We start from the raw sequence: 24,321 nt of genomic DNA on the forward strand, positions 1-24,321 counted from the left end.
ATCAAAACTGGGACAGCCAGAATCTGGTGCAGCTGTGCTGGCAACTTTTAGTATGAAGTAAATGTTGTCAAATTATTGTGTAGGCTCCGCAGCAGCAAACTATTTATAGAGAATACATGTCCCAGGTTTGAGCCTGAGACAGACATTATTATATACTGCTACTATGTTAAGCCAGCCATAGGGGACCAGCTAAATTTCCTGTCCATGTATAAGAAGAGAGGTTGTATAGAAGTCAATCTACCAATTGCAGCAAAACAAAATAAACTGATATGTTTGTATGTGGTGTGGTGCCATATATAGTAAACTGTGCTGTTTATCCCTTATATTTGCTCAATCTACCAATCAGCTTCTCTAAAACCACCCAGTCGGATTTCCTCCTCTTGTTCAGTGCTGAAGGCTATAGCCTCAGTGACTGGTGCAGTAGGTAGCAAGCAGAGTCTGCCGCCTTGTTATAGCCTCCTTCCCCACCTTAAGCCACCACATTAGAGTGGCAACAAGAGCACAATACAGATATATAAATTACAAGAAATTTTGAGAATAAAAATCTACGTGGCCCTGAGTCATGTGGAGGGATTTCGGAGCTATATCTCCTCTTCAGTAGCCAACGTGGTAAGCCATCATACCAAACTGCATGGGAATCAGGCCTGGGTGAGACTATAGAGGAGGAAGTGTGGGTGCAGCGGTTGACTTTGGTGCATAAATGAATACTCCTGTAAGGAAAGGACAGAGTGTCAGGGAAATGTCCGTAGTAGAAGTACTGGCAATCTTGCCAGTAGAAGAAATGGCCATAGAAGAAGTACTGGCAATCTTGCCAGTAGATGAAATGGGAGCCATAGGCTCATCATGTGACAGGAAGATCCTTCCTGATGCCTATTTAAAGAGAGCTCTGACCATCAGGCAGTGCTGACTGGTCTTCAGCTTGTACCCTGATACCCTGATACCCTGAATCTTGCTGTTACCTTGCTGATCTCCTGTTGCTGAACCTGGCTTGCCCTGACCCCGTTTCTGAACTCTGTTATCCCCTGACTACCGGTTTCTGATGCTGGCTATTCACCTGACGCTGCTACCGCCTGCTGCTTGGTACCTCGCTGCCCGCCTTCCACTTGACCTGGCTTTCTGTATGACCCCGCATCTGCTTCCTGTGCTGAGCCCTGGCAACCCCCCAGTGTCTGCGACTTGCTCCTGCGACTTCCTGCGACTTCCTGCTACAAGTCTTCCAGGAACTACACCTCATCTGATATCCAGTGTCGCTGCTCCCGCGGAGTGCCTCCTACTCATCCCGGCTCGCACCTCCCGCTACTGTCGGAGTCTTCATCTGCAGGCACTCGTGTTCCTCCTGTCCCTCGGTGTCCTCTGTTTCATCTCCAGCGGTGCCAGGGCGGGAGATACAAGAGAGGCCGACCTCGTCATCTCAGTCTCCCATCAGGTACGTGACAGTACCAGTCAGCCAGTGATGGAGTCTGAAAGGGAGGTCTCTCTTCTACAAACCCTCTGTCGGACTGTTACCGCACTCTCTCAAACGGTGCAAGGGTTACATAAGGACTATGTTCAGCTTCACGACCAATTGCAGCTTGCACCCAGCCTGGCTTCTACCTCTGAGGACTTGGGAATCAGGCATTCTGCTGCTCAAACCGTGACTTGCAACCATGTTGAACTTTCCTGTTCCCCTGAGCCAAGAGTGCCCCTACCTGAACGTTTCTCTGGAGATCTTAGAAGATTCCGAACTTTCCAAAATGCCTGTGAACTGTACTTCTCTCTGCTACCCCGCACCTTCTCTACGGAAGAAGTTAAAGTAGGATTCCTTATCTCCTTATTGCTGGATGAACCCCAGGCTTGGGCCCACCGGCTTCGAGAGCAACATGATCCTGTCTTGGCTTCCATGAACTCCTTTTTTGCGGCCATGGCTCAACTATATGCTGACCCTTTCCGTCATCACACAGCGGAAGCTACTCTGAGTCACCTGCAACAGGGCTCCAGGCCCGTTGAGGACTATGTATCGGACTTTCGCTTATGGAGCGCTGATACCAAATGGGACAATTCTGCCTTATGTTTCCATTTTCGTCTCGGCTTGTCGGAAGCTATCAAGGATGAGCTAGCCAGGGTGGACACACCTTCTTCCTTGAATGACCTGATTCTTCTTGCTATACAGATTGACCGTCGTCTGTGGGAAAGACAGTCTGAAAAAGCCTTGAATTCCCACTTGTTGCCTGTTCATTCCAAACTTCCTTTACCTGCCTCCTCCGCAGTTATGCCGAAAGACACCCAGAAGGTTCCGCCTGCCAGTTTTCCGAGATCTCCTCTGACTCAGCAAGAACGATCTCGGCGTTATCATAATAGACTCTGCCTCTACTGTGGCGATGAAGGCCATTTCCTTCAGTCTTGTCCTCGAAGACACTGTAGGAGACCCTCTCCTCCATCCCAGATGGTTGCTTCTCCAAGCCTGGGCCAGAACCACACCTCACTACCAATTTCTCTCCAGTTTTCAGGAAAGATCCTTACTGTCCCCGCCATTGTGGATTCTGGGGCTTGTAGCTGTTTTGTAGACTCTTCCTTCGTTACCATGCATGAACTGCCATTGTGCGCCAAGAAAAACAGCTTTTTAGTTCATCTAGCGGATGGTTCAGGTATTAAATCGGGACCCGTCACTCTTGAGACTGCACTTATTCCCTGTTCCACGGCTTCTGGGCATCATGAACTCCTACGTCTGGATGTCATCACATCCCCTCTGTTCCCAGTTATCCTAGGGCAACCCTGGCTGAAGGCACACAATCCTCTCATCAACTGGTCCTCTGGGGAGGTGTCTTTCTCTTCTAATTATTGCAAGAAACACTGTTTTCCTCACACGCCCAGCCCGGGTGAACCATTCCTCTGCATCACTGTGGATCCTGAGACTGCTAAACTTGTGCCTTCCGTCTATCATGAATACCTAGATGTTTTCAATAAAAAGAATGCCGACACTCTCCCTCCTCACAGACCATACGACTGTCCTATTGAACTGCTACCTGGCGCTGAGATCCCCTTTGGCAGAATTTATCCCCTTTCTGAACTTGAACTTGAGGAATTACAGAAGTATATCAACGAAAACCTTGACAAGGGTTTTATCCGGCCCTCTTCTTCCCCTGCCGGAGCGGGGATATTCTTTGTTGAAAAGAAAGATCACACGCTTCGGCCTTGTATCGATTATCGGGACTTAAATAAGGTTACCATTAAAAATCGATACCCTCTACCCCTCATCCCTGAGTTGTTTCAGAGACTGCGTGAAGCACGTGTTTTCTCCAAGTTGGATCTAAGAGGGGCATATAACCTGATCAGAATCAGAGAAGGGGATGAGTGGAAGACGGCCTTTAGGTCTCGTTTTGGGCACTTTGAGTACCTGGTGATGCCCTTTGGGCTTTGTAACGCGCCAGCGACCTTCCAGCACTTTGTGAACGATGTGTTTCGGGTCTTTCTTGATGTGTTTACCATCGTTTACTTAGATGACATATTGGTGTTCTCCACTTCCCTTGAGCGTCATCAAGTCCATGTTAAGAAGGTACTAGACAGACTAAGGAAACACCATCTTTATGCCAAAGCAGAAAAATGTGAGTTCGAGAAGTCCACCATTCAGTTCCTGGGTCTTGTTATCTCCGCGGATGGGATTGCTATGGACCCCCAAAAGGTCTCTGCAGTTCTCGAATGGCCAGCCCCGACTGATAAAAAATCTGTACAACGGTTTGTGGGATTCTCCAACTTTTACAGGAAATTCATCAAGAACTTTTCAGGTATCATATCTCCCATCACACAATTAACCAGATCACACACAACCTTCTCATGGACTTTAGAGGCTCAAGCTGCTTTTGAAAAATTGAAGGGCCTTTTTACTTCTGCACCCATCTTGAGACATCCTGATCCTACTTTGCCCTATGTTCTTGAGGTTGATGCCTCCGAAATTGCTCTGGGAGCCATATTGTCTCAACGACTGGGGACAAAGTCCCTACTTCACCCTGTTGCCTTCTTTTCTAGGAAACTAAGTACCTCGGAAAGGAACTATGATGTTGGTGATCGGGAATTACTCGCTATTAAGTCTGCCCTGGAAGAATGGCGCTATCTTCTCGAAGGAGCGGCCCATCCTATACTTGTGTTCACCGATCACAAAAATCTTGAGTATTTAAGAACAGCCAAGAGACTAAGACCCCGCCAGGCTAGATGGGCTCTCTTTTTTGCAAGATTCTGCTTCCATATTACTTATCGGCCAGGGTCTAAGAACGGGAAGCCAGACGCCCTTTCCCGTATGTTCCAAGACACTGAGGTTCCTCCTGAACCTGATACCATTTTGCCTGCTAAAAATTTTCTTTTGTTACAGAGTGATCTCATCTTGCAAATCAAGTCAGCAGTCCAGAACCATCCTCCACCTCCGGAACTCCATCTTCAATGTAAGGAAGGGCTCTACTACCACGGTGAGCACATTTTTGTTCCTGAGCACCTACAAATGGCAGTTCTTTACATGTGCCATGACCATCCCTTGGCAGGGCACTTTGGAGCCTATAAGACCTCAAATTTGGTCCTGCGCTCCTTCTGGTGGCCCCACTTGTTGCAAAACTGCAGGGACTATGTTAAATCTTGCACAACGTACCTTCGGAATAAGTCTGATAGGGCTAAGAATTGGGGCCTATTGGAACCCCTTCCTGTTCCTGACAAATTGTGGTCTATGATCTCTATGGACTTCATTGTCGAGTTACCCCCTTCCGAAGGGTTTACCACCATTTTTGTAATTGTGGATCGGCTATCTAAGATGGCCCACTTTGTGCCCCTGAAAGGTACCCCTTCTGCAGCGGAAACTGCCTCTTCCTTTATCAGAGAAGTTGTACGCCTACACGGCATTCCTGCTAACATCACCTCTGACCGTGGGGTGCAATTTACATCCCGATTTTGGAAGTCCCTATGGGAAGCTCTGGGCATTAAACACTCTTTGTCCTCTGCCTATCATCCTCAGACTAATGGGCAAACAGAGAGGACAAACCAGACTCTGGAGCAGTATCTGCGTTGTTTTTCATCATTCGCACAAGATGACTGGGCCTCTCTCTTGCCGTTAGCAGAGTTTGCATACAATAACTCTATTCATTCTGCAATCAAACAAACCCCCTTTTTTGCTAACTATGGGTTCCACCCATCCTTTTTGTCTGATGTTCCCCAGGAATCCTCAGTCCCAGCAGTACAGGATCGTCTGGACTTCTGGAGGTCCAACAACCAACTCTTGCAGGAAACCATCACTAAAGCCCAAGAAAGCAACAAAAGGTTCTTCGATAGGAGGAGGAGAGGTAACTTTGACCTTCAACCAGGGGATAAAGTGTTGCTTTCCACTGCAAATTTAAAGTTGGCTTGCCCCTCTAAGAAATTAGGACCCAGGTACATTGGCCCATTTCCTGTTAAGAAGAGGATTAATGCTGTTGCCTTTGAGCTTAACCGGCCGGGAAGTTTGAGGATTCACCCAGTGTTTCACGTCTCCCTCTTGAAACGATCCATTGCTAACCCCTTCCCTGATCGTGTAAACCCGAAGCCCCAGCCCCTGTGCTTGTCGAAGGAAACGAGGAATTTGTGGTCGAAACTGTTCTGGATTGCAGGAAGAGAAGGGGTCAAACACAGTTTCTAATCAAATGGAAGGGCTACGGCCCGGAAGAAAATTCTTGGGAACCGGCTTCTAACATACATGCACCAAGATTGGTGCAAGCCTTTTTTCAACGCCACCCAGAAAAGAGAGCCCTGAGGGGCATCCAGAGGCTGCCCGTAAGGGGGGGGGCAATGTAAGGAAAGGACAGAGTGTCAGGGAAATGTCCGTAGTAGAAGTACTGGCAATCTTGCCAGTAGAAGAAATGGCCATAGAAGAAGTACTGGCAATCTTGCCAGTAGAAGAAATGGCCATAGAAGAAGTACTGGCAATCTTGCCAGTAGATGAAATGGGAGCCATAGGCTCATCATGTGACAGGAAGATCCTTCCTGATGCCTATTTAAAGAGAGCTCTGACCATCAGGCAGTGCTGACTGGTCTTCAGCTTGTACCCTGATACCCTGATACCCTGAATCTTGCTGTTACCTTGCTGATCTCCTGTTGCTGAACCTGGCTTGCCCTGACCCCGTTTCTGAACTCTGTTATCCCCTGACTACCGGTTTCTGATGCTGGCTATTCACCTGACGCTGCTACCGCCTGCTGCTTGGTACCTCGCTGCCCGCCTTCCACTTGACCTGGCTTTCTGTATGACCCCGCATCTGCTTCCTGTGCTGAGCCCTGGCAACCCCCCAGTGTCTGCGACTTGCTCCTGCGACTTCCTGCGACTTCCTGCTACAAGTCTTCCAGGAACTACACCTCATCTGATATCCAGTGTCGCTGCTCCCGCGGAGTGCCTCCTACTCATCCCGGCTCGCACCTCCCGCTACTGTCGGAGTCTTCATCTGCAGGCACTCGTGTTCCTCCTGTCTCTCGGTGTCCTCTGTTTCATCTCCAGCGGTGCCAGGGCGGGAGATACAAGAGAGGCCGACCTCGTCATCTCAGTCTCCCATCAGGTATGTGACAACTCCTCTCTAGTGGAAGCAATTTTGAAGGTGCTATCCAGATGGGAATTGGTCCTGGCAAGGCTGGTAAAACTCTATCCTGGTACCTCACCACTCTGTTTTCAAGGATTTGGGTAGGAGGGAGATATGTTTTATGTCTGGTGGTCCTATCCGAAGGTCCAGCGATTCTGGATTAGAATATTCAACCTTGTCTACTTGGTGACGGGACAAAATACAGCTAAAAATGCCAAAATAGAGCTGCTTGCTGACCTATCGGATGAAATCCCCAGACACCTCGGAACCCTCATCTTCTTTATATTTTCAGCAGCTAAAATTACCATAGCGCGAGCATGGAAATTACCCATGGTTAATGTCACGCTGGTTAAAGTGGATGCAAACCCATTCTGTAGGCTTGTACCTACAGGTAAGCTTATAATAAAGCTTACCTGTAGGTACTATGAATATCTCCTAAACCTTCACGGTTTAGGAGATAATCATACTTCATGTATTTTCTGAAGAAATGGTATACCTGTGCCATCCCTTCAGAGCTTTGTGGCGTGGTCTGTAACTCCTGTGCGCATGTGTCAGAGTGACGTCATCACGGGAAATCAGACGGCCGGAGGACGCGAACCCGGAAGGAAGACCGGGTGAAGATGAAAGTGTCTGTCAGAGCTTGCAGCATGGTGGTGCAAGGCTTCATTCTAAGGTAAGTATTTCCTACTAGCACATTATGCCTGTACTTTGCATGTTTTTTTTTTTTTTAAAGAAGAATAATTGGAGCGGCTTACTTCTGCTTTAAAACACAAAATATCCTGGATTATGATCAATGAAAAACTGAAAAGCATTCTTAGAGACAAACAAACCAAGCGGATTGTAGAGGGTAGAGCATTCCAGAGCCGTGGTCCTTGGACCGAAAATCTATGTTCTCCCTTCGATTTGTAGCGGGATTTAGGAATTTGGAGAAGGTTTTGGTCGGTTGACCGGAGAATGCGCTTGGTGACGTAGGGTTTTATTTTCTCGCTTAAGTATTGGGGAGCGTTCCCCTGTATACATTTGTGGGTGAGGCAGAGTGTCTTGAATGTCACCCGGTCCTGTACGGGCAGCCAGTGGAGGGATCTCAAGGCCGGGGAGACTGATTCCCACGGCTTTTTACCTGTTACCAGTCTGGCTGCCGTGTTCTGGACGACTTGTAGACGTGAAATCTGGTATTTTGGTAGTCCTAAATAGAGGGAATTTGCGTAGTCGAGTCGTGAGTTGATGATCGTTCCCACCACTACTGCCGTGTCCTTTTCTGGGATGAAGGGGATGCAATGGAGCATGGGGGAGCGCCTGTCCAAAATGGGGGTGGGAGTGACACAGCCCCAAATCCACAATGGCTCAAAAGTGATATGGTCCAGAAATATTTAGACAGAATAAAGGTGGATAAAGCACCTGGACCTGATGGCATCCACCCACGGATCCTAGGTGAGTTGAGCTCTGTCATTTCAAAGCCGCTGTATCTAATATTTAGGGACTCATTAATGACAGGAATAGTACCACTGGATTGGCGCAGGGCCAATGTGGTGCCCATATTTAAAAAGGGAACAAAGTCTTTACCAAGTAACTATAGACCTGTTAGTCTAACTTCTATAGTTGGGAAGATACTGGAACGTTTAATAAAAGACCACATGGATGAGTTCTTGCTGGAAAAAAACTATTTAAGCAGCAGACAGCATGGATTCATGAAAGACAGAAGTTGTCAGACAAACCTGATTTCCTTTTATGAAGAGGTAAGTAAAACCCTGGACAGAGGCGTGGCTGTGGACGTGGTATACTTGGATTTTGCAAAAGCGTTCGATACAGTTCCACACACAAGGCTCATGTGTAAGGTAAGGTCTACAGGATTGGATATATCAGTTTGTAAATGGATAGAAAACTGGCTGAAAGACAGAATTCAGAGAGTCGTGGTTAATGATTCTTACTCTGAATGGTGCAAGGTTATCAGTGGTGTACCCCAAGGTTCAGTGCTGGGACCCTTACTTTTCAATATATTTATAAATGATATTGGGTCTGAGATCAAAAGTAACATTTCTGTCTTTGCAGATGACACCAAGCTATGCAGTGGAATAACGTCCTTGCAGGATGTCGCCAATTTACAAGCCGACCTCAATGCTCTGTCTAATTGGGCGACTGAGTGGCAGATGAGGTTTAATGTTGATAAATGTAAAGTTATGCACTTAGGGAATAAGAATATGCATGCATCATACATGCTAGGGGGAGTACAACTGGGGGGATCTGTAGTGGAGAAGGATCTGGGGGTTTTAGTTGATCATAAGCTCAATAATGGCATGCAATGCCAAGCTGCGGTTTCCAAAGCGAGCAAAGTCCTTTCTTGTATTAAGAGAGGTATGGACTCCAGAGACAGAGATATAATTTTGCCCCTGTACAAATCATTAGTAAGACCTCATCTGGAATATGCAGTTCAGTTTTGGGCACCAGTTCTCAAAAAGGATATCAGGGAACTGGAGAAAGTGCAGAGAAGGGCAACCAAACTGATAAGAGGAATGGAGGAGCTCAGCTATGAGGAAAGATTAGAGGAACTGAATTTATTCACTCTTGAGAAGAGGAGAATAAGGGGGGATATGATCTCCATGTACAAATATATAAGAGGTCCATACAGTGGACTTGGTGTTGAGTTATTCACTTTACGGTCAACACTGAGGACAAGGGGGCACTCTTTACGTCTAGAGGAAAAGAGATTTCACCTCCAAATACGGAAAGGTTTCTTTACAGTAAGAGCTGTGAAAATGTGGAACAGACTCCCTCCAGAGGTGGTTCTGGCCAGCTCAGTAGATTGCTTTAAGAAAGGCCTGGATACTTTCTTAAATGTACATAAAATAATTGAGTACTAAGATTTGTAGGTAAAGTTGATCCAGGGTAAATCCGAATGCCTCTCGGGGGATCAGGAAGGAATTTTTTCCCCTGCTGTAGCAAATTGGATCATGCTCTGCTGGGGTTTTTTGCCTTCCTCTGGATCAACTGTGGGTATGGAGTTGGGTGTATAGGATTGTACTGTGTTTTTTATTTTGTTTGTTTATTTTTTGTGGTTGAACTGGATGGACTTGTGTCTTTTTTCAACCCGACTAACTATGTAACTATGTAACTATGTAAATAAGTCCAGGCTCCCTAGGTTGGGGAGCCCTGTGGTTGGGGACCAGGATCAAGGGGACCATTTCCCATTTTCCCTCCCCCTTTCTTACTTTCCTACCTCTGCTTGTTCCTTTCTTTTCCTTCTGATTGATAGAGCCTCTTTCATTTCAACATAATTATGGGAGCAAGGCATTGGGCCTTGAGGTACTGGGCATCATTTCTACTGTTATCGCCCCCATATTTCTTTAATGTAACTGTGTTACCATTTAGTTAACTGTCGTTGTAATGTTCTTTTATAGATATGCCTTTATTCTGTTTTTGTAATGGGGTGATTACATTCACCAAGCTCATGTCCTTGGTACGCAGTTGGTGGGGCCCGCCTGTTAGGCTTGGTAATTTCTGTTTTGCCTATAATACTCGGGCACTTGATTGTATTGGAGGGTGCATTCATCTATGGACATTTGTTCAATAATAATTGTATTTCTGTACATTGTTAAACTTTTGAATAAAAACCATAGAATATGTTCAACAGCCTAAACAAAGGCATGTAATAGAATCACCCTAACAATATGTATAAAAAGTGCTGCACTGATCTTATCAATGAATTTAACAAATAAAAGAAAATACAGAACACCCAAATAGAATATAAGTAAAAAAAAATCTTTTTAATCAATTTAAGTATTTGCAACAGCTCGAATGGGAGCCCTTATAATACATGTATAGAGGTGCTACTAATAAATTAATCAAACAAATAAAATGAGATGCGATACAAACAGCGCACATTAAAAAAAAAAAATATTAAAAAACCCTGTGCAAAGTCCTGGATAAGTCCAAAATGTCCAAATATTTGTGGTAATATATGCTCCAGGTGAACTCCTCCACCATCCCCATAAGGGCAGATTTTGTTTCGACCCTCACTACAAAGGTGATGTATATATGTTTCTTTCCGCCAGAAGGTTACTGGGTGAATCATTAATGGTAAGCCTTCAGTATAATTCAGCCCACATAAATCACCAGCACAAATCCATAGAAACACAGGGCTCAGCTCCAAAAGTTAATCAGCAGACCTAGCCATTCAGGAAATGCACCCAGCAATCAGGCTCAAAGAAGCAGAAAGGTATACAAAACATAGTGCTTAACAGCAAAAAATAAATAAAAAAAATATTATTATATATAACTAATAACTATTGCACTCACAGGTATAAAAGGAAAATACCCCTTAACATAATAAAAGGCATGCAATAAAAACAGCTCTGTCCGCGAGAAGTACACTGTAAACCACAAAGTAGTATTATGATCCCTTCAGCCCACACACAGCCTGTTCATTCCAGGATTGCTAAGCTCTGCACAACGCATTTAGATGTGTCTGACATCATCATAGGCATGGACTGTGTGTACCAGTTGGCTGTGATAATGGGGCATAGGTGCAAAATACTGGCACAATGGACATGACTCACAATATTCCTTTACATCTAAACCAGGGCAAAAGAATCCATAGGTTATGTTCTCTTTAAATTTGCCTCGACTACTGCAACTCCCTCCCCATTAGCTTACGCTCACATAGGCTATCCCCCCTTTGGTCCATCATGAATGAGTCTGCCAGACTCATCCACCTTACCAATTGCTCTGTGTCTACTACTCCTCTCCTCCAATCCCTCCACTGGCTTCCGCTCACCCAACAAATTCAATTCAAAATTCTAACAACAATTTACAAAGCCATCCACAACCCAGCTACATCACCAGCCTAGTCTCAAAATATAAACCAAATTGTTTCCTTCGTTCCTTCCAAGACCTCCTAATCTCTACCTTCCTTGTCACCTCATCCTGTGCTCGCCTCCAGGACTTCTCCAGAGCCTCTCCCATCCTCTTGAACTCTCTACCCCAAACCGTCTATCCCCTACTCTGTCCCCTTTAGATGATTGCTGAAAACTCATCACTTCAGAGAAGCCCATTCGCTCCCCACAGCTGTACATTTATTTTCTTCATTAGCCCATCCCCTATAGTTATTACCTTTTTGTATCTCTTGACCCTCCCTTTGCGATTGTAAGCTCTAACGAGCAGGGCTTTCCGATTCATACTGTTTTAAATTGTATTGTAATGTCTGCTCTTCTGTTGTAAAGTGCTGCGTAAACTGTTGACGTTATATAAATCCTGTATAATAATAATCAGAGGCAAGCACCAAATTCTCAAAGCACTTGCCTCCCAAACTGCGATGGGTTCCCTCGGCATAAGCCGTCGTAAGTGGAAGTGGGCGTGAGCCATGCTAATGAAGCATGACCCCATGCAAATGATGGGCCGAGTGCCCATCAAAAGTACTTAAAACGAACGGCGCATGCGCCATCCCGTGGACGTATCCCAGTGCGCATGCTCAGAATCACGTCGGAACTACTCCCTAAGATAAGACGGATCACTGCCTATGACGTGAACGTAACCTTACGCCCAGCCCTATTCACGTACTACGTAAATGACGTAAAATACGACGGCTGTGTTCCCTGGTCCATACCTTAGCATGAATTGCGCCTCATATATGGGGAATAACTTTACGCCGGACGTACGACTTACGCAAACCGCGTATATTATGCGCCAGGCGCAAGTACGTTCGTGAATCAACGTATCTCCCTCATTTCCATATTTGAATAGGAAATCAATGGGAGCGCCACTTGCGGCTAGCGTAAATATGAGCCCACGATACGCCGGCGTAGGAAAGTTACGTCGGTCGGATGAAGCCTATTTTCAGGCGTATCTCAGTTTATGGGCACGGCGCATAGATACGACGGCGTATACTTACACTTATGCGGTGTATCTCGAGATACATTGGCGTAAGTGCTTTGTAAATCTGGGCCATAGTGTACAAAAATTAGTTGCAGCGATTAACCAAGTGATATAAACCAGGTAACACATACAGCAGGGCTCAAAATTTTAAGTCCTGAGCCTCTAGCCAGGCCTCAAGGGTTACTCGCCACCAGTTTCCCGCCCAACACCTATCCTGTCCCTCCCTTAATTCCACCCCTAAACACAGCCTCATAAATTATCTCATGAAATTACACTTACATTTTTTATGCAGAACTAAGTTATAAAAATAAATATTAACAACAACTTTATCCACCAATGCAGCCTGCCCGTGTCCATCAATGCAGTCTGTGACCTCAATGCAGTCTGTGACCTCTGTGTCTGCCAGTGCAGCCTGTGTCCTCCCCAGTGCAGCCTGTGTTCGCCAGTGCAGCCTGTGTTCGCAATGCAGCCTGTGTCCCCCAATGCAGCCTGTGTCCCCCAATGCAGCCTGTGTCCCCCCAATGCAGCCTGTGTCCCCCCCAATGCAGCCTGTGTCCCCCCAATGCAGCCTGTGTCCCCCCAAGTGCAGCTTGTGTCCCCCCCAGTGCAGCCTGTGTCCCCCCAGTGCAGCCTACCTGTGCAGGGGAAGAAAGAGGAGAGGAGCCGCCGCCTGGTTGATTAGAGCGCTGGGAACATAACATATTCAATAGCTGTGTGTTCCCCGCCACGCGCCGTCATATACAACCCCTCCTCTTTGTCCGAGCACTTTGATAGACAAATCGCGTGTCAAATCCTGGGGGATGGGTGATCTGTCTATCAAAGTTCCCCGGACAAGGGGGAGGGGTTGTATATGACGGCACGTGGCGGGAACACACACCTATTGAAATGAAAGCTGTTATGTTCCCAGCGCTCTAATCAACCAGGCAGCGGCTCTCCTCTCTTCTCTCCTATCGATTCCCCTACGATCGCTGGGAGAATGGCTGCCATACCATCCAGGCTGCTGGCGGTGCTCACCCCCCCCCTGCTCCTAGGCAGCCCACACTCGCCAGCCCTCAAAATACACTTACAAAATGCGAGCAGGGGAGTGGAATTTTTGAGGGCTGACATACAGTAAACCAAAAATCGTGCTAATCTTAAAGAGATGATTAAAAACTCAATCTTAAATGTGATATGACACACTTGGTGCATGAAAGACATCCTAATACTTTCAAGTGCAAAAAAAACAAAAAATACAAAAAAATAATTCAAAGTCAGTGCAAAGAGTGAATCCTTATGGTTGATGTATGAAAGTCCAAAAAGTCGATCAAACTGATATTCCACCACCGAAATGTCATGCAGAGCCTTCTGCCCCATCCTTGTCATCATTGGGAGGAACTGTGCCTGATTGGTGTCACTAGGAGGAATTGTGTCCCTTAATTGGTTTCATTGCGCCCCATTGTTGGTGACCCTGGGAGAAATTGTGCCCCATTGTTGGTGTCAATGAGAGAAATAGTACTCCATCATTGGAGTCAGTGAGCATGCCCCATCATTGGTGTAAGTGTGGGGAATTGTGTCCCAGGCCATAGTTGGTATTAGTGGATAAAATGGTGCTCCAAGGGCCGAATAAAAGCAAGTAAAGGGCCGCATCTGGCCACCCGGGCCACAGCTGGGAGACCGGGAGACCACTGCTCTACAAACATCCTCCCCTTGCTTTGCTACTTGACGCAACTAATTTTTTTTAAGAAACATGTATGGAAAGGAAAAACTATGGTCAGGATAAATGGGTTTTCCAGCCACCACTTTTATGTTTACTGGCTATAACCAATGTAGGATTTTTCAATTGTTTTGAACTGAAGTGACCACATTCACCATAAGAGCTAGTCATAACTTCAGGTTCAGACTCTACCTCCTCCGGCACCCGGCCATTTCTGAAAAGGGGAAGGGTGCAATGTCCTCACTGGAAACACCAACAGTTTCCCTTTCCCCATTGTTGTCAAAAGGTTCAAGGCTGGTTTTATCAGGTTTAGCTCTAAAAGAAGCATTAGAATCCTGATTCATTTTATGATTCAATCCCTCCCCATGAAAGCTTCATGAAATAAAGCGGGGACTAGGCCCATGGTATGTATTGCAGAGTCCCAGCCTAGGGCTATGTGCACTTTTTTTTAGTTTGATTGAGACCTCTATTAGCACCTAAACTGAAGTTTCCTCCCATCTCAAACCAAATCAAATTACAGACGGAAAATTTACTTTTTGTTTGCAAAATATACAGTAACTTTCCACTATACCACTTAATTTTAAATATATTCTGCCCTGATAGTTATTATTCCATGTACCACACTGCATATTATGTTGACACGTTATACTAGAAAATTCCAATCTCCTGCAAGTTTATGTCTTTATAAATATATTGTTTAAACCTACTTTAAAAAAAAAAACAATTGTGAACTAATGAAAAAAACAGTCACGTATGTTTAAATTGTAAACAATTAGCTTACCTGCCTTGCTTGTGTGCTTCTTCTTGTATTTCTCTCCTTTGTCTCTGTGGTCTACTGTAATGAAGACACAAAGCACAATTTTACACATTCCAAATATACTGTAGTAAAGTCACATTCATAATGCTTTTTTCCATCTGTTAGCATAAAAATATGTTTTTCTCAAAATAATATCCATTGTGTAAATACAGTAAAACTTTGGATTGCGAGCATAATTTGTTACGGAAACATGCTTGTAATCCAAAGCACTCATATATATAAAAGCGAATTTTCCACAACCACATAAAAAATAAATAAAAAATGGGAATGCATAAAGGGAATGCATAAAACAGAACCCAGCAGAATTCAGCAGGAGCGTATACAGAGTATAAAAAGAGAAGAGAGGCACCTCTAATGCCGCGTACACACGCTTGGAATTTCCAACAACAAATGTTCAATGGGAGCTTGTTGCCTGGAAATTCCGACCATGTGTAGGCTCTATCGGACACTTTCTTTCGGAATTTCCAACAACAAAAATTGTAGAGCTGGTTCTCAAATTTTCCGACAACAAAATCAGTTTTCTCGTAAATTCCGATCGTGTGTGGACAATACCGACCCACAAAATTCCACGCATGCTCTGAATCAAGTACGAGACAGAAGCGCTTGGTCTGGTAAAACTAGCGTTCATAATGGAGATAGCACATTCGTCGCGCTGTAAAGCCTCGTACACACGACCGAGAAACTCGACGGGCGAAACACATCGTTTTGCTCGTCGAGTTCCTTGTGAAGCCGTCGAAACTCGACAAGCCAATTTTCTCCATTCCCGTCAAGGAAATAGAGAACATGCTCTCTTTTTGGCTTGACGGGATCCTTGACAGTTTCCTCGTCGAAAAGTGTACACACCACCGGTTTCCTCGGCAAAAAAAAAAACAGCAAGTTTCTTGCTGTTTTTGCCGAGAAACTCGGTCGTGTGTACGAGGCCTAACGGACTGAAAAGCACGAGGCTGAAAATCGCAAATTGTCTCTCACCAAACTTTTACTAAAACGACTGGTATTGAACTTCCCTTTTATAGTGCCGTCGTACGTGTTGTACGTGACCACGTTCTTGGCGTTCGGAATTTCTGACAACATTTGTGCGACCGTGTGTATGCAAGTTTGAGCCAACATCCATCAGAAAAAAATCCACAGTTTTGTTGTTGGAATGTCCGATCGTCTGTACGCGGCACAAGTGTAGCAATATGGTTACAATTAATGAAGGTACAACATTTAGCAACTCACATGGTTGATGATTAAAAGAGGCACATCTAAGTATGCAGTTAAATATTAACCCTTGGCTAGTTAAACCTTTGTTCATAACATCACTGTTCCTCCCTATGACATGTACAGCCTCTTTCACTGAAGTAGCACTGAAGTCATATCAAATCGTTACAAATCTCATAGAAGTAATGCTTTAATTGAAGTCAGTCTTTAAATCGCACTACTTTAAATCGTACCCGGTGTGACCGCTGGCTTCTATTCAGTTGCTACTTGTATTGCAAGACATCACTCGTTTATCAAGTTAAAATGTATAAAAAAAAAACACTCGCAGACCAAGTTACTCACAATCCAAGGTTTTATTGTACTAAAATTGTGCATTTTGCTTTGAAAGCACACATCCTAAGCCTCATGCACGTGAGCGGTTTGGCCCATCCAAAAAAAAAAAAAAACAGCCATTTTTATGTAACACAGGTGTAGTGTACAGCCTAATGCTAGCAGCAGCCTGTAATAATCAAAGACATGTTGAAATACACTGCAGCTGTATGTGGCTGAATGCAGTTAAGAGTGGTACTCGTATACAGGGCCCTATGAGACTGATGCCGCGGAACACTATCATTTTTCAGCATGAAAAAAACATAGTTTTTAAAAAACGTCATTTAAAATGATTGTGTGTGGGCTACACATCATTTTTCAGGTTCTGAAAAACGAAAAAAAAAAAAAAAATTCGAACATGCTGCATTTTTTAACGTCGTTTTAAACTATGTCGTTTTTCAGGTTGTAAAAAATTATCGTGTGTGGGCTAAAACGACGTAAAAAACCTGCGCATGCTCAGAAGCAAGTTATGAGACGGGAGCGCTCGTTCTGGTAAAACTACCGTTCATAATGGAGTAAGCACATTCATCACGCTGTAACAGATATAAAAGCTCAAATCGTCTTTTACTAACACAAAATCAGCTAAAGCATCTCCAAGGGTGGCGTCATCTGCATGGAACTTCCCCTTTATAGTGCCGTCGTACGTGTTGTACGTCACCGCGATTTGCTAGATCATTTTTTTTAAACGATGGTGTGTGGGCAACATCGTTTTTAATGATGAGGTTGGGAAAACTTTGTTTTCTTACATTTTAGGGGTTTAAAAATGTGTGTGCATAAGGTCTTAATGCTTTTTCCTATTGCCTTCCAATGGGTGATATTTGTTACTTATTAAAGTATCCAGTAAAGGCTCATTCATATTATGAGGGCATTAAAACACATGTATTTTCATGCATTGATTCGCATTGCACTAGGCAGCCTTTTATTTTGAATTGACTGTCATCATGTCTCAATACAGCGTACTGCCCCTGGTTTTCTATAACACTCTGCAATACACTCAATATTTGCATCTGTGTGTTGTAGTGTGTTTGTGCTTTTTTTTTTTACTGTATATGTGCATTGTGGGGCAATTAGGAGGGAATACGTGCACTACAACACACATGTACAGCTATTATCTGGTGTTGTGATGTGCTATGAGGTGAATGAGACATAATTCCAGGCTTCTGCAATAAAGGACATTGAAAGGTTGTGAGTTTTACTCAAATACAAATAACAATATAATGCCACTTTTTAAAGTTGCACAGAATCTTAGGCCGCGTACACACGGGCAAACATGTACGATGAAACCGGTCCGCCGGACCGTTTTTACCGTACATGTCTGCCCGGGGATTTCTGTACGATGGCTGTACTAACCATCGTACAGAAATCCGCGCATAAACAATACGCGGGGCGTGTCCGCGGCGTCGCCGCGACGATGACGCGGTGACGTCGGTGGGCCTGCCAGTTAAATGCTTCCACGCATGCGTCGAAGTCATTCGACGCATGCGAGGGATGGCGGGCGCTCGGACATGTACGGTAGGTCTGTACAGACGACCGAACATGTCCGAGCGGGCAGGATTCCAGCGGACTGTTTTAAAACAAGTCCAGGAATATTTGTCCGCTGGGAAAAGGCCCGGCGGGCAAATGTTTGCTGGAATTCTGTCCGCTCGCGCCTACACATGACCGAACATGTATGCTGAAACTGGCCCGCGGACCAGTTTCAGCAGACATGTTTGGTCGTGTGTACGGGGCCTAACAATGTATTTTTAATATTTAGGATACCTCTACAAATTTCCAACTTCTGTGACAATGTTGGGATATGCATTATTTATATAAAGGAGAGAGTAGTGAAAATAAAGTACAGTACTGTGAAAAAGTATTTGCCCCCTTCCCGTTTTTTTTTTTTTTGCATATTTATCACACTTAAAATGATTCAGATCATCAAACAAATTTTACTATTACACAAAGATAACCTGAGTATATACAAAATGCATTTTTTAATGATGAATTCATTTATTAAAGCTTGTTTGGCTGTACCTCTCTTGTGGATTAGGTTAGTAACCTATTCATTTTAGATATGGAGACTGGCATGCCAAAAAAAAAACGGAAGATCATTTGTCCGATAATCTCATTATGTGTACCAGGCTTAACTAACATAAAATACCACTACTTACAGAACAGGCTAAAAAGAGCATTTTATGCACCTTTGAGAATGCAGATCCAAGAGAAGCGAGCAGTATTAAGGACCTAATGACTGGAGTAAAACAACCTTGTGTATTGAGTTCCATGCATTTGCAATGCATGTACATGCATTTAAAATGTATTTTTTATACATTTGTATTGACTTGTAAGAAGGATAAAAAAAATCATCTTATTAAGTGTAGCGCCCCTCTTACTTTCAGTGCGGGCGCTACACTAAAGTTAGTGGGGAATGGAAGGGTTAGTTTTACTTCCATTCATGATTTATGGAAACTCAGGCTGCTGCCCACTTCAGAATCGGTCCTGTAGGTCAGTCTGCGCTCCAGGGGTATGTTATCACCCCTGGGTGGCAGTTGGCGCTAGAGGGGTTCTGACAGACCCACCTTCTCCCAGCAGCCAATCAGAGGAGTTCTTCCCTCGTTGGGCATGCTGGTAGGGGGGTATATCTGGGGCAGTCGCTTTTGGCGGGTGTTCTATGCGGGGCCCGAGTTCCAGGTGCGGTACCCACCTTCAGGGTACGCGCATCCATGGGCCCCGCCACCGTGGCCTGCTTCGCTGAGGTTGTGCACCATGCAGAGCCTTATCCTGACATTGAGAGGGGCGCCAGCGACTTGCTGGGTCCCAACCTTCTGTTGAGAGGATCCTAAGCTGGAGGCTGTGCGATGGGGGATCGGCTCGGGGGAACCTAGAACTAGAGGTTGTCCAGGAGGCCTAGACGAACCATCGGGGATCCGGTCACCACACCATATGACAGGTATGCTCAAGCTGTCAGTGGGTGACACTGATTGAACTAACTGGGAAGATTTGCTCAAATTGATCTCACAAATCCCAAGTTGTCCGGCCTGTGGCAGAGGCCCTGAGTCAGGCCTGTGGCAGAGGTCTGTTTCCTCCCAGTGATCCACAAGTGACGCTCCGGCTGCCTGGCCTGAGATAACTGCCTGTCCGGGGGCACTTTACCCACCCTGATTGGGGTGGCGACGAATTGAGCTATATCATTGCTGAGAGCAGGCTTGCTCTCTCTCTCTCTCTTCATATCCAAGACCTGATACTAAAGTTTCTCTACGCTCATCAACCTTTTTCTGTCGTGTGCCATGTTGATGTTGGCCGTGTTGGGCCTTGGAATAAAGCATTAAAAACTGAATTGATGTCTGGACACTTGCTCTTTATTCACACTCACAGAAATCACCCCTAGACCAAGTCAAGAAGGTAACTCAGTAAGCCGATCCCAAACTAATCAGCGGCTCCTTCGGGGGTGAGTGCTACATAAGTATGTCAAGCTTATAGGGGTTAACCGTAAAGTCTCCAGGTTTTTCACCTTAATGCATTCTATGTATTAAGGTGAAAAACATTCTGTGCTGCTGCTGCTACCCCCAGAGCCAACCTTTTTCTTACCTAAGCCCATCCGTTCCAGGGACGAGCACGAGCCCAGCGACTCCACCCGCTGTCTCCATCCTCATTGGATAGAATGATAGCAGCAGGAGCCATTGGCACCCGCTGCTGTCAATCAAATCCAGTGACACAGGAATGGGGGAGCGGGGCCGAGTCCTGCTGGCTGTGTCAATAGACACAGCAGCGGGACTCGTGAGCGCACCCACAATACTGTATGTGTGTGTGTAATATATTTTCTATGTGTGTGTGTGTGTATGTATATAGTACTATTACTTATATATTAGCACGCATTTATTGACATGTATCACATGGTGAAGATACAGTCTTTACATCCTTTATGAGTCTCCTGATTTCTGCAGTTGTTCCGCTTTAAGACCCTTTTATATTGTTTATACATTATTCTTAGTTTCACCCCCGGACTTTTTTTTTTCCCCTTGCCCTCTTTTTCCCCATCCCCAATCCCCTTTGTCCTATTCTCTTATCTTAACATATTTCCTTTGTCAACTGCCTTTTGTGTGCTGGTATCTGTTCTCCCACTGACGGTCACAGCACATAAATAGCACAATAGCTGCAGTACTGTGTTAGGCCTTTAGAAGGTGCAGAAGACTCCGAACACGTAGCCTAGTTTCTCAGTGGTTTGCCTCATACTGTCTCTCCCCCGGTGCTCTCTCTGGTTCCGCTTCTGGTGATGTCATCGTCTGCGTTCCACGCTGGTTCTGGCTGGCTTCCTGATGGCCACAGGATGAACAACAACATTTTCCTGCCTACCTGTGACCCTGGATGCACCTGAAACCGGACCGCACCGCGATTACCACACACAGATGAGCCCGTTTTTAATACATGTTTGTAAGTGCATTTCCTTTTAACCACATAAACTGTGACTGACAAATTGCACTTAGGTGGCACTTCCTGTTTTGTTCCCCTGTCTTCCCCTTACAGAGCTGGCTTTCTCTGAGGACAGCTGCCGCCTACCATCCTCTCATCATCCTCCCTTTCACTCCCCCACCTTTTTTAAAGGGTTGGTTATTACCATATACTAGAACATGGACTAAAAAACTGTGACTGTGTTTTTTAGATCTATCCTTTGTCCACATTTATTTATATTTTTTACGCACTAGTCTTTTGCGCTAACAGTTTACCTTTTTGTGCTATAAAACCGCACTGATTACTGTATAAATGTGACTGGCAGGGAAGGGATTAACACTAGGGGGCGCTGAATGGGGTTAAATATGTTCCCTAATGTGTGATTCTAATTGTAGGGGGAGGGGACTCACAAGGGGAGGAGAACGATGTGTGTTCCTCTGTACTGGGAACCCAACATCGGTCTCCTCACATGACAGGACCGTGGATCTGTGTGTTTACACACACAAATCCACAGTCTAGCCGTGATTGCGGGCAATGACAGGTGCCCGGCGGACATCGCGGCCGCAGGGCAGTGCATCGGGTCCCTCATGATGCCGCCGGCGTGCGCGCCCCCTAGATGGGACGTTCACCCAGGATGGGAGATCCCATCTGTGGACGTCATATGACGATGGGCGGTAGGGAAGTGGTTAAGGGCTTATTCATACTTGTCTGCTTTGATGCAGTAAACCTCTTTCATTTTGCTGCATGAAAATGTATTTCAAGTAGAAATCTCATTCTTTCCCATGTGACTGGTTCACACCAATGTGCTACAGTTTAGTGTAAACGTTTTTAGGTACTTACTGACATGTATGAACGGTGTACTGAGATGTATGTGTGCTACACTGTATTTTTTGATATGTAAACAAAAAATGCATTCTGTATGCAAGCCAACTAATCGGCTGACCAACTAATTGATTATGAAAATAGTTTTCAACGATAATGTCGATTAGTTGTTGCAGCCATAGTAAATGCAAACCGTGCCAGATTACAGTTCTTTCCATAGAAAGCTGTCTAATGAAACAGGTTTTTCTGGTCTGATTAGAAGGGGAGTGTGACTAGGGGCACTTGTACATGGGTGGACCCCTGGACCCTGGCTTGCTTCACCTAAAACAGTCCCAATGTAAGCTCACCCTAAGAGATTTTAAGGCCAATTCACTAGGAGTTAAATATTGATTGAAAAAATGTGTTAAAATAACGAATGCAGAAACAATTGTACAAATGTTCAATTCACTAAGAATTTGCCGGTAAATAGCTTGTGGTAAAATACCGGTAATGCAGTAATTACCATATATTTTCATGCGTTCATTTATCGCACGATAGCTGGTTGTTATGGAGCGGGTTGGGAAGTTGGCTGCCGTTTCCTTAACAATGGATGACTCATCAGCTGTCAGTGGGTTTCCTACTGACAGCTAAATGTAAAATGACCCGTGACAACCAGAGACTTTGGAAGGATAGGGGGTACTCCTGTGCCAGCTTCACTAATGACTCTTGAGTCTAGGGTCACCCTGTGCCCCTTTTGGGCATAGGGTGACTGAGAAATATTAATTATAAATTACATGAGATGTGACTGATAACTGATAATTCATATTGCAGGAAATCTTGGAATATTACAGTTTGGTTCATGCTGACCCACATCAGGTCAGTGGAGTGTTTTCATTCAATATGAGGACACATGCGAACTAAGTCGTAAAGGTCAGATGTCTAGCTTTTAAGTGTTAATTCAGTCTGGCTCCTAAAGACCTTTCATTATGTATGCTAATAATACTGTTTTGTGTGTGGAATGTGACTTGTCAAGCTGTAGTAATTACCTCCTCTAATGCGGAGACAGGCTGTCTGGACAATGTTTAGTAATTAGCCCATCTGAAGGTGTATTGAAGCCCCATTGTGTGATGCTGGGGGTGGAGAGTTCTTTGTTCCTTTGATTACTGTAACATGTTGTACTGTATATAAGAGAGCTAACCATTAAAGCATGGGTTCATACATTTTGACTCAGAGAACGGAGCTTGTCTCGGATTATCGTAAACGGTGGTGACCGTTACAGTGGTGGCACAGCAGTGAGATGTTTCCATCGCCAGAAGAACAGCTACAAGGACACAGGACAATGGAGACACAGTATGAACGGCTGAAGCTCTCTTCCCTCATGGACTTACTGGAGAGCCAGGGCAGACCGGCCAGCAACTGTAAGAAAAGGGACATTATCGCACAACTTGTCGAAATGGATAGAGCTGAAAGGCCCAGCGTAACAGACAGGACACCCGAGGAAGAAAGTTTTGATCGGGCTGTTAAACGTGGACTGGCACAGTATGGTCCTAACCCTCCACCGGAGATCATAGACCTGGTTATAGTGGCTGTGGATGCCACTTGGCTACATCAAAGAGGTGCTGCAGCAGCAGAAGTCACAGCAGCACCAACTGAAGAGAAAGGAGAGGTGCAGATATCAGTCTCCATGGAAGATGAATTCAGAAGGAGGTTACAAGAGATGCGGATACAGCACAAAGGACCAGTATCAGAGGAGGCCCTGCTGGGATGGTTGGATGTGATTCGTTGACAACTCTGGAAGGAAGCGCTAGCTCTTGAGCAGCAACACCAGGGGAAGGTTCTCCCCTCCATCCATGTAAGGTACTGGCCACAGTATGACGCACGAATGCCGTTGTTGGGGACAGCTGAGTTAAGCAGGCTGATCCAGGCAGAGATGCGGTTGGACGAGAGCTACAGAGCCCTCCGGTGGTATGTAGCCCAAGAGTTCCCATGGTCAGCGGATGACAGCCCCACAGAAGGCTTTGACTATGATGGCCTGGGACTTTTGTATTGGAGGATGTCCAGTGATCCTGACTTCGGGGGTGACCGGGAGTGGCGCTTGGAGGACATAATGGAGCACAGAGAGGAAAAATTTAATGTCTCGGAAGGCCACTGGTTGCAGGAAGATTTGGAGTTTCTGGCCATTCAGGAATGGAAGCTGGAGATCGCCTACAGACAGCTGCTACACTCTGCTCAGCAGCAGGGTGGGGCTTCCGTTGCCTGGGACTATGAGGAAATTTCAGATGACAACTCTGAAATCCTGGCTGATAATCGGCAGTGGAAAATATGGAGATTGCCATCCCTAAAGCCGAAGCGGATGGTGTGGAGTTCCAGGGAGCCGGGGCAGTTGGCCCCTCTCTCCAGCAACAAGCTGAGGTGGTAAAGCTTTTACTCCCAGCTGAATCACTGGCAACAGAGCAGAGTGCCACAAGCCTCTGCTCTCAACTAGCAGGAGAGGGAGTTCTTGTGGTAGTGGATGGGACTGTGGTCTCCACTCACAGCAACCCAGCAGAAGAGCTGGCACCAGAGCAGAGTGCCACAAGCCTCTGCTC

The 24,321-nt window shown here is 45.4% G+C and overlaps 1 protein-coding gene across 1 annotated transcript in view; it reads right to left on the reverse strand.

The window, feature by feature from the left end:
* The window catches only part of LOC120937110 (gamma-aminobutyric acid receptor subunit rho-1-like), a 104,359-nt gene that overhangs the window by 54,669 nt on the left and 25,369 nt on the right, over nt 1-24,321 (reverse strand). The window contains exon 2 of the mRNA XM_040350090.1: nt 14,900-14,953. Coding sequence (XP_040206024.1) covers nt 14,900-14,953 — 54 coding nt within the window. The remainder of the gene's footprint in view (nt 1-14,899; nt 14,954-24,321) is intronic.

This window comes from Rana temporaria, chromosome 4, assembly GCF_905171775.1.
Source record: "Rana temporaria chromosome 4, aRanTem1.1, whole genome shotgun sequence".
In the NCBI taxonomy this organism is placed as follows: Eukaryota; Metazoa; Chordata; class Amphibia; order Anura; family Ranidae; genus Rana; species Rana temporaria.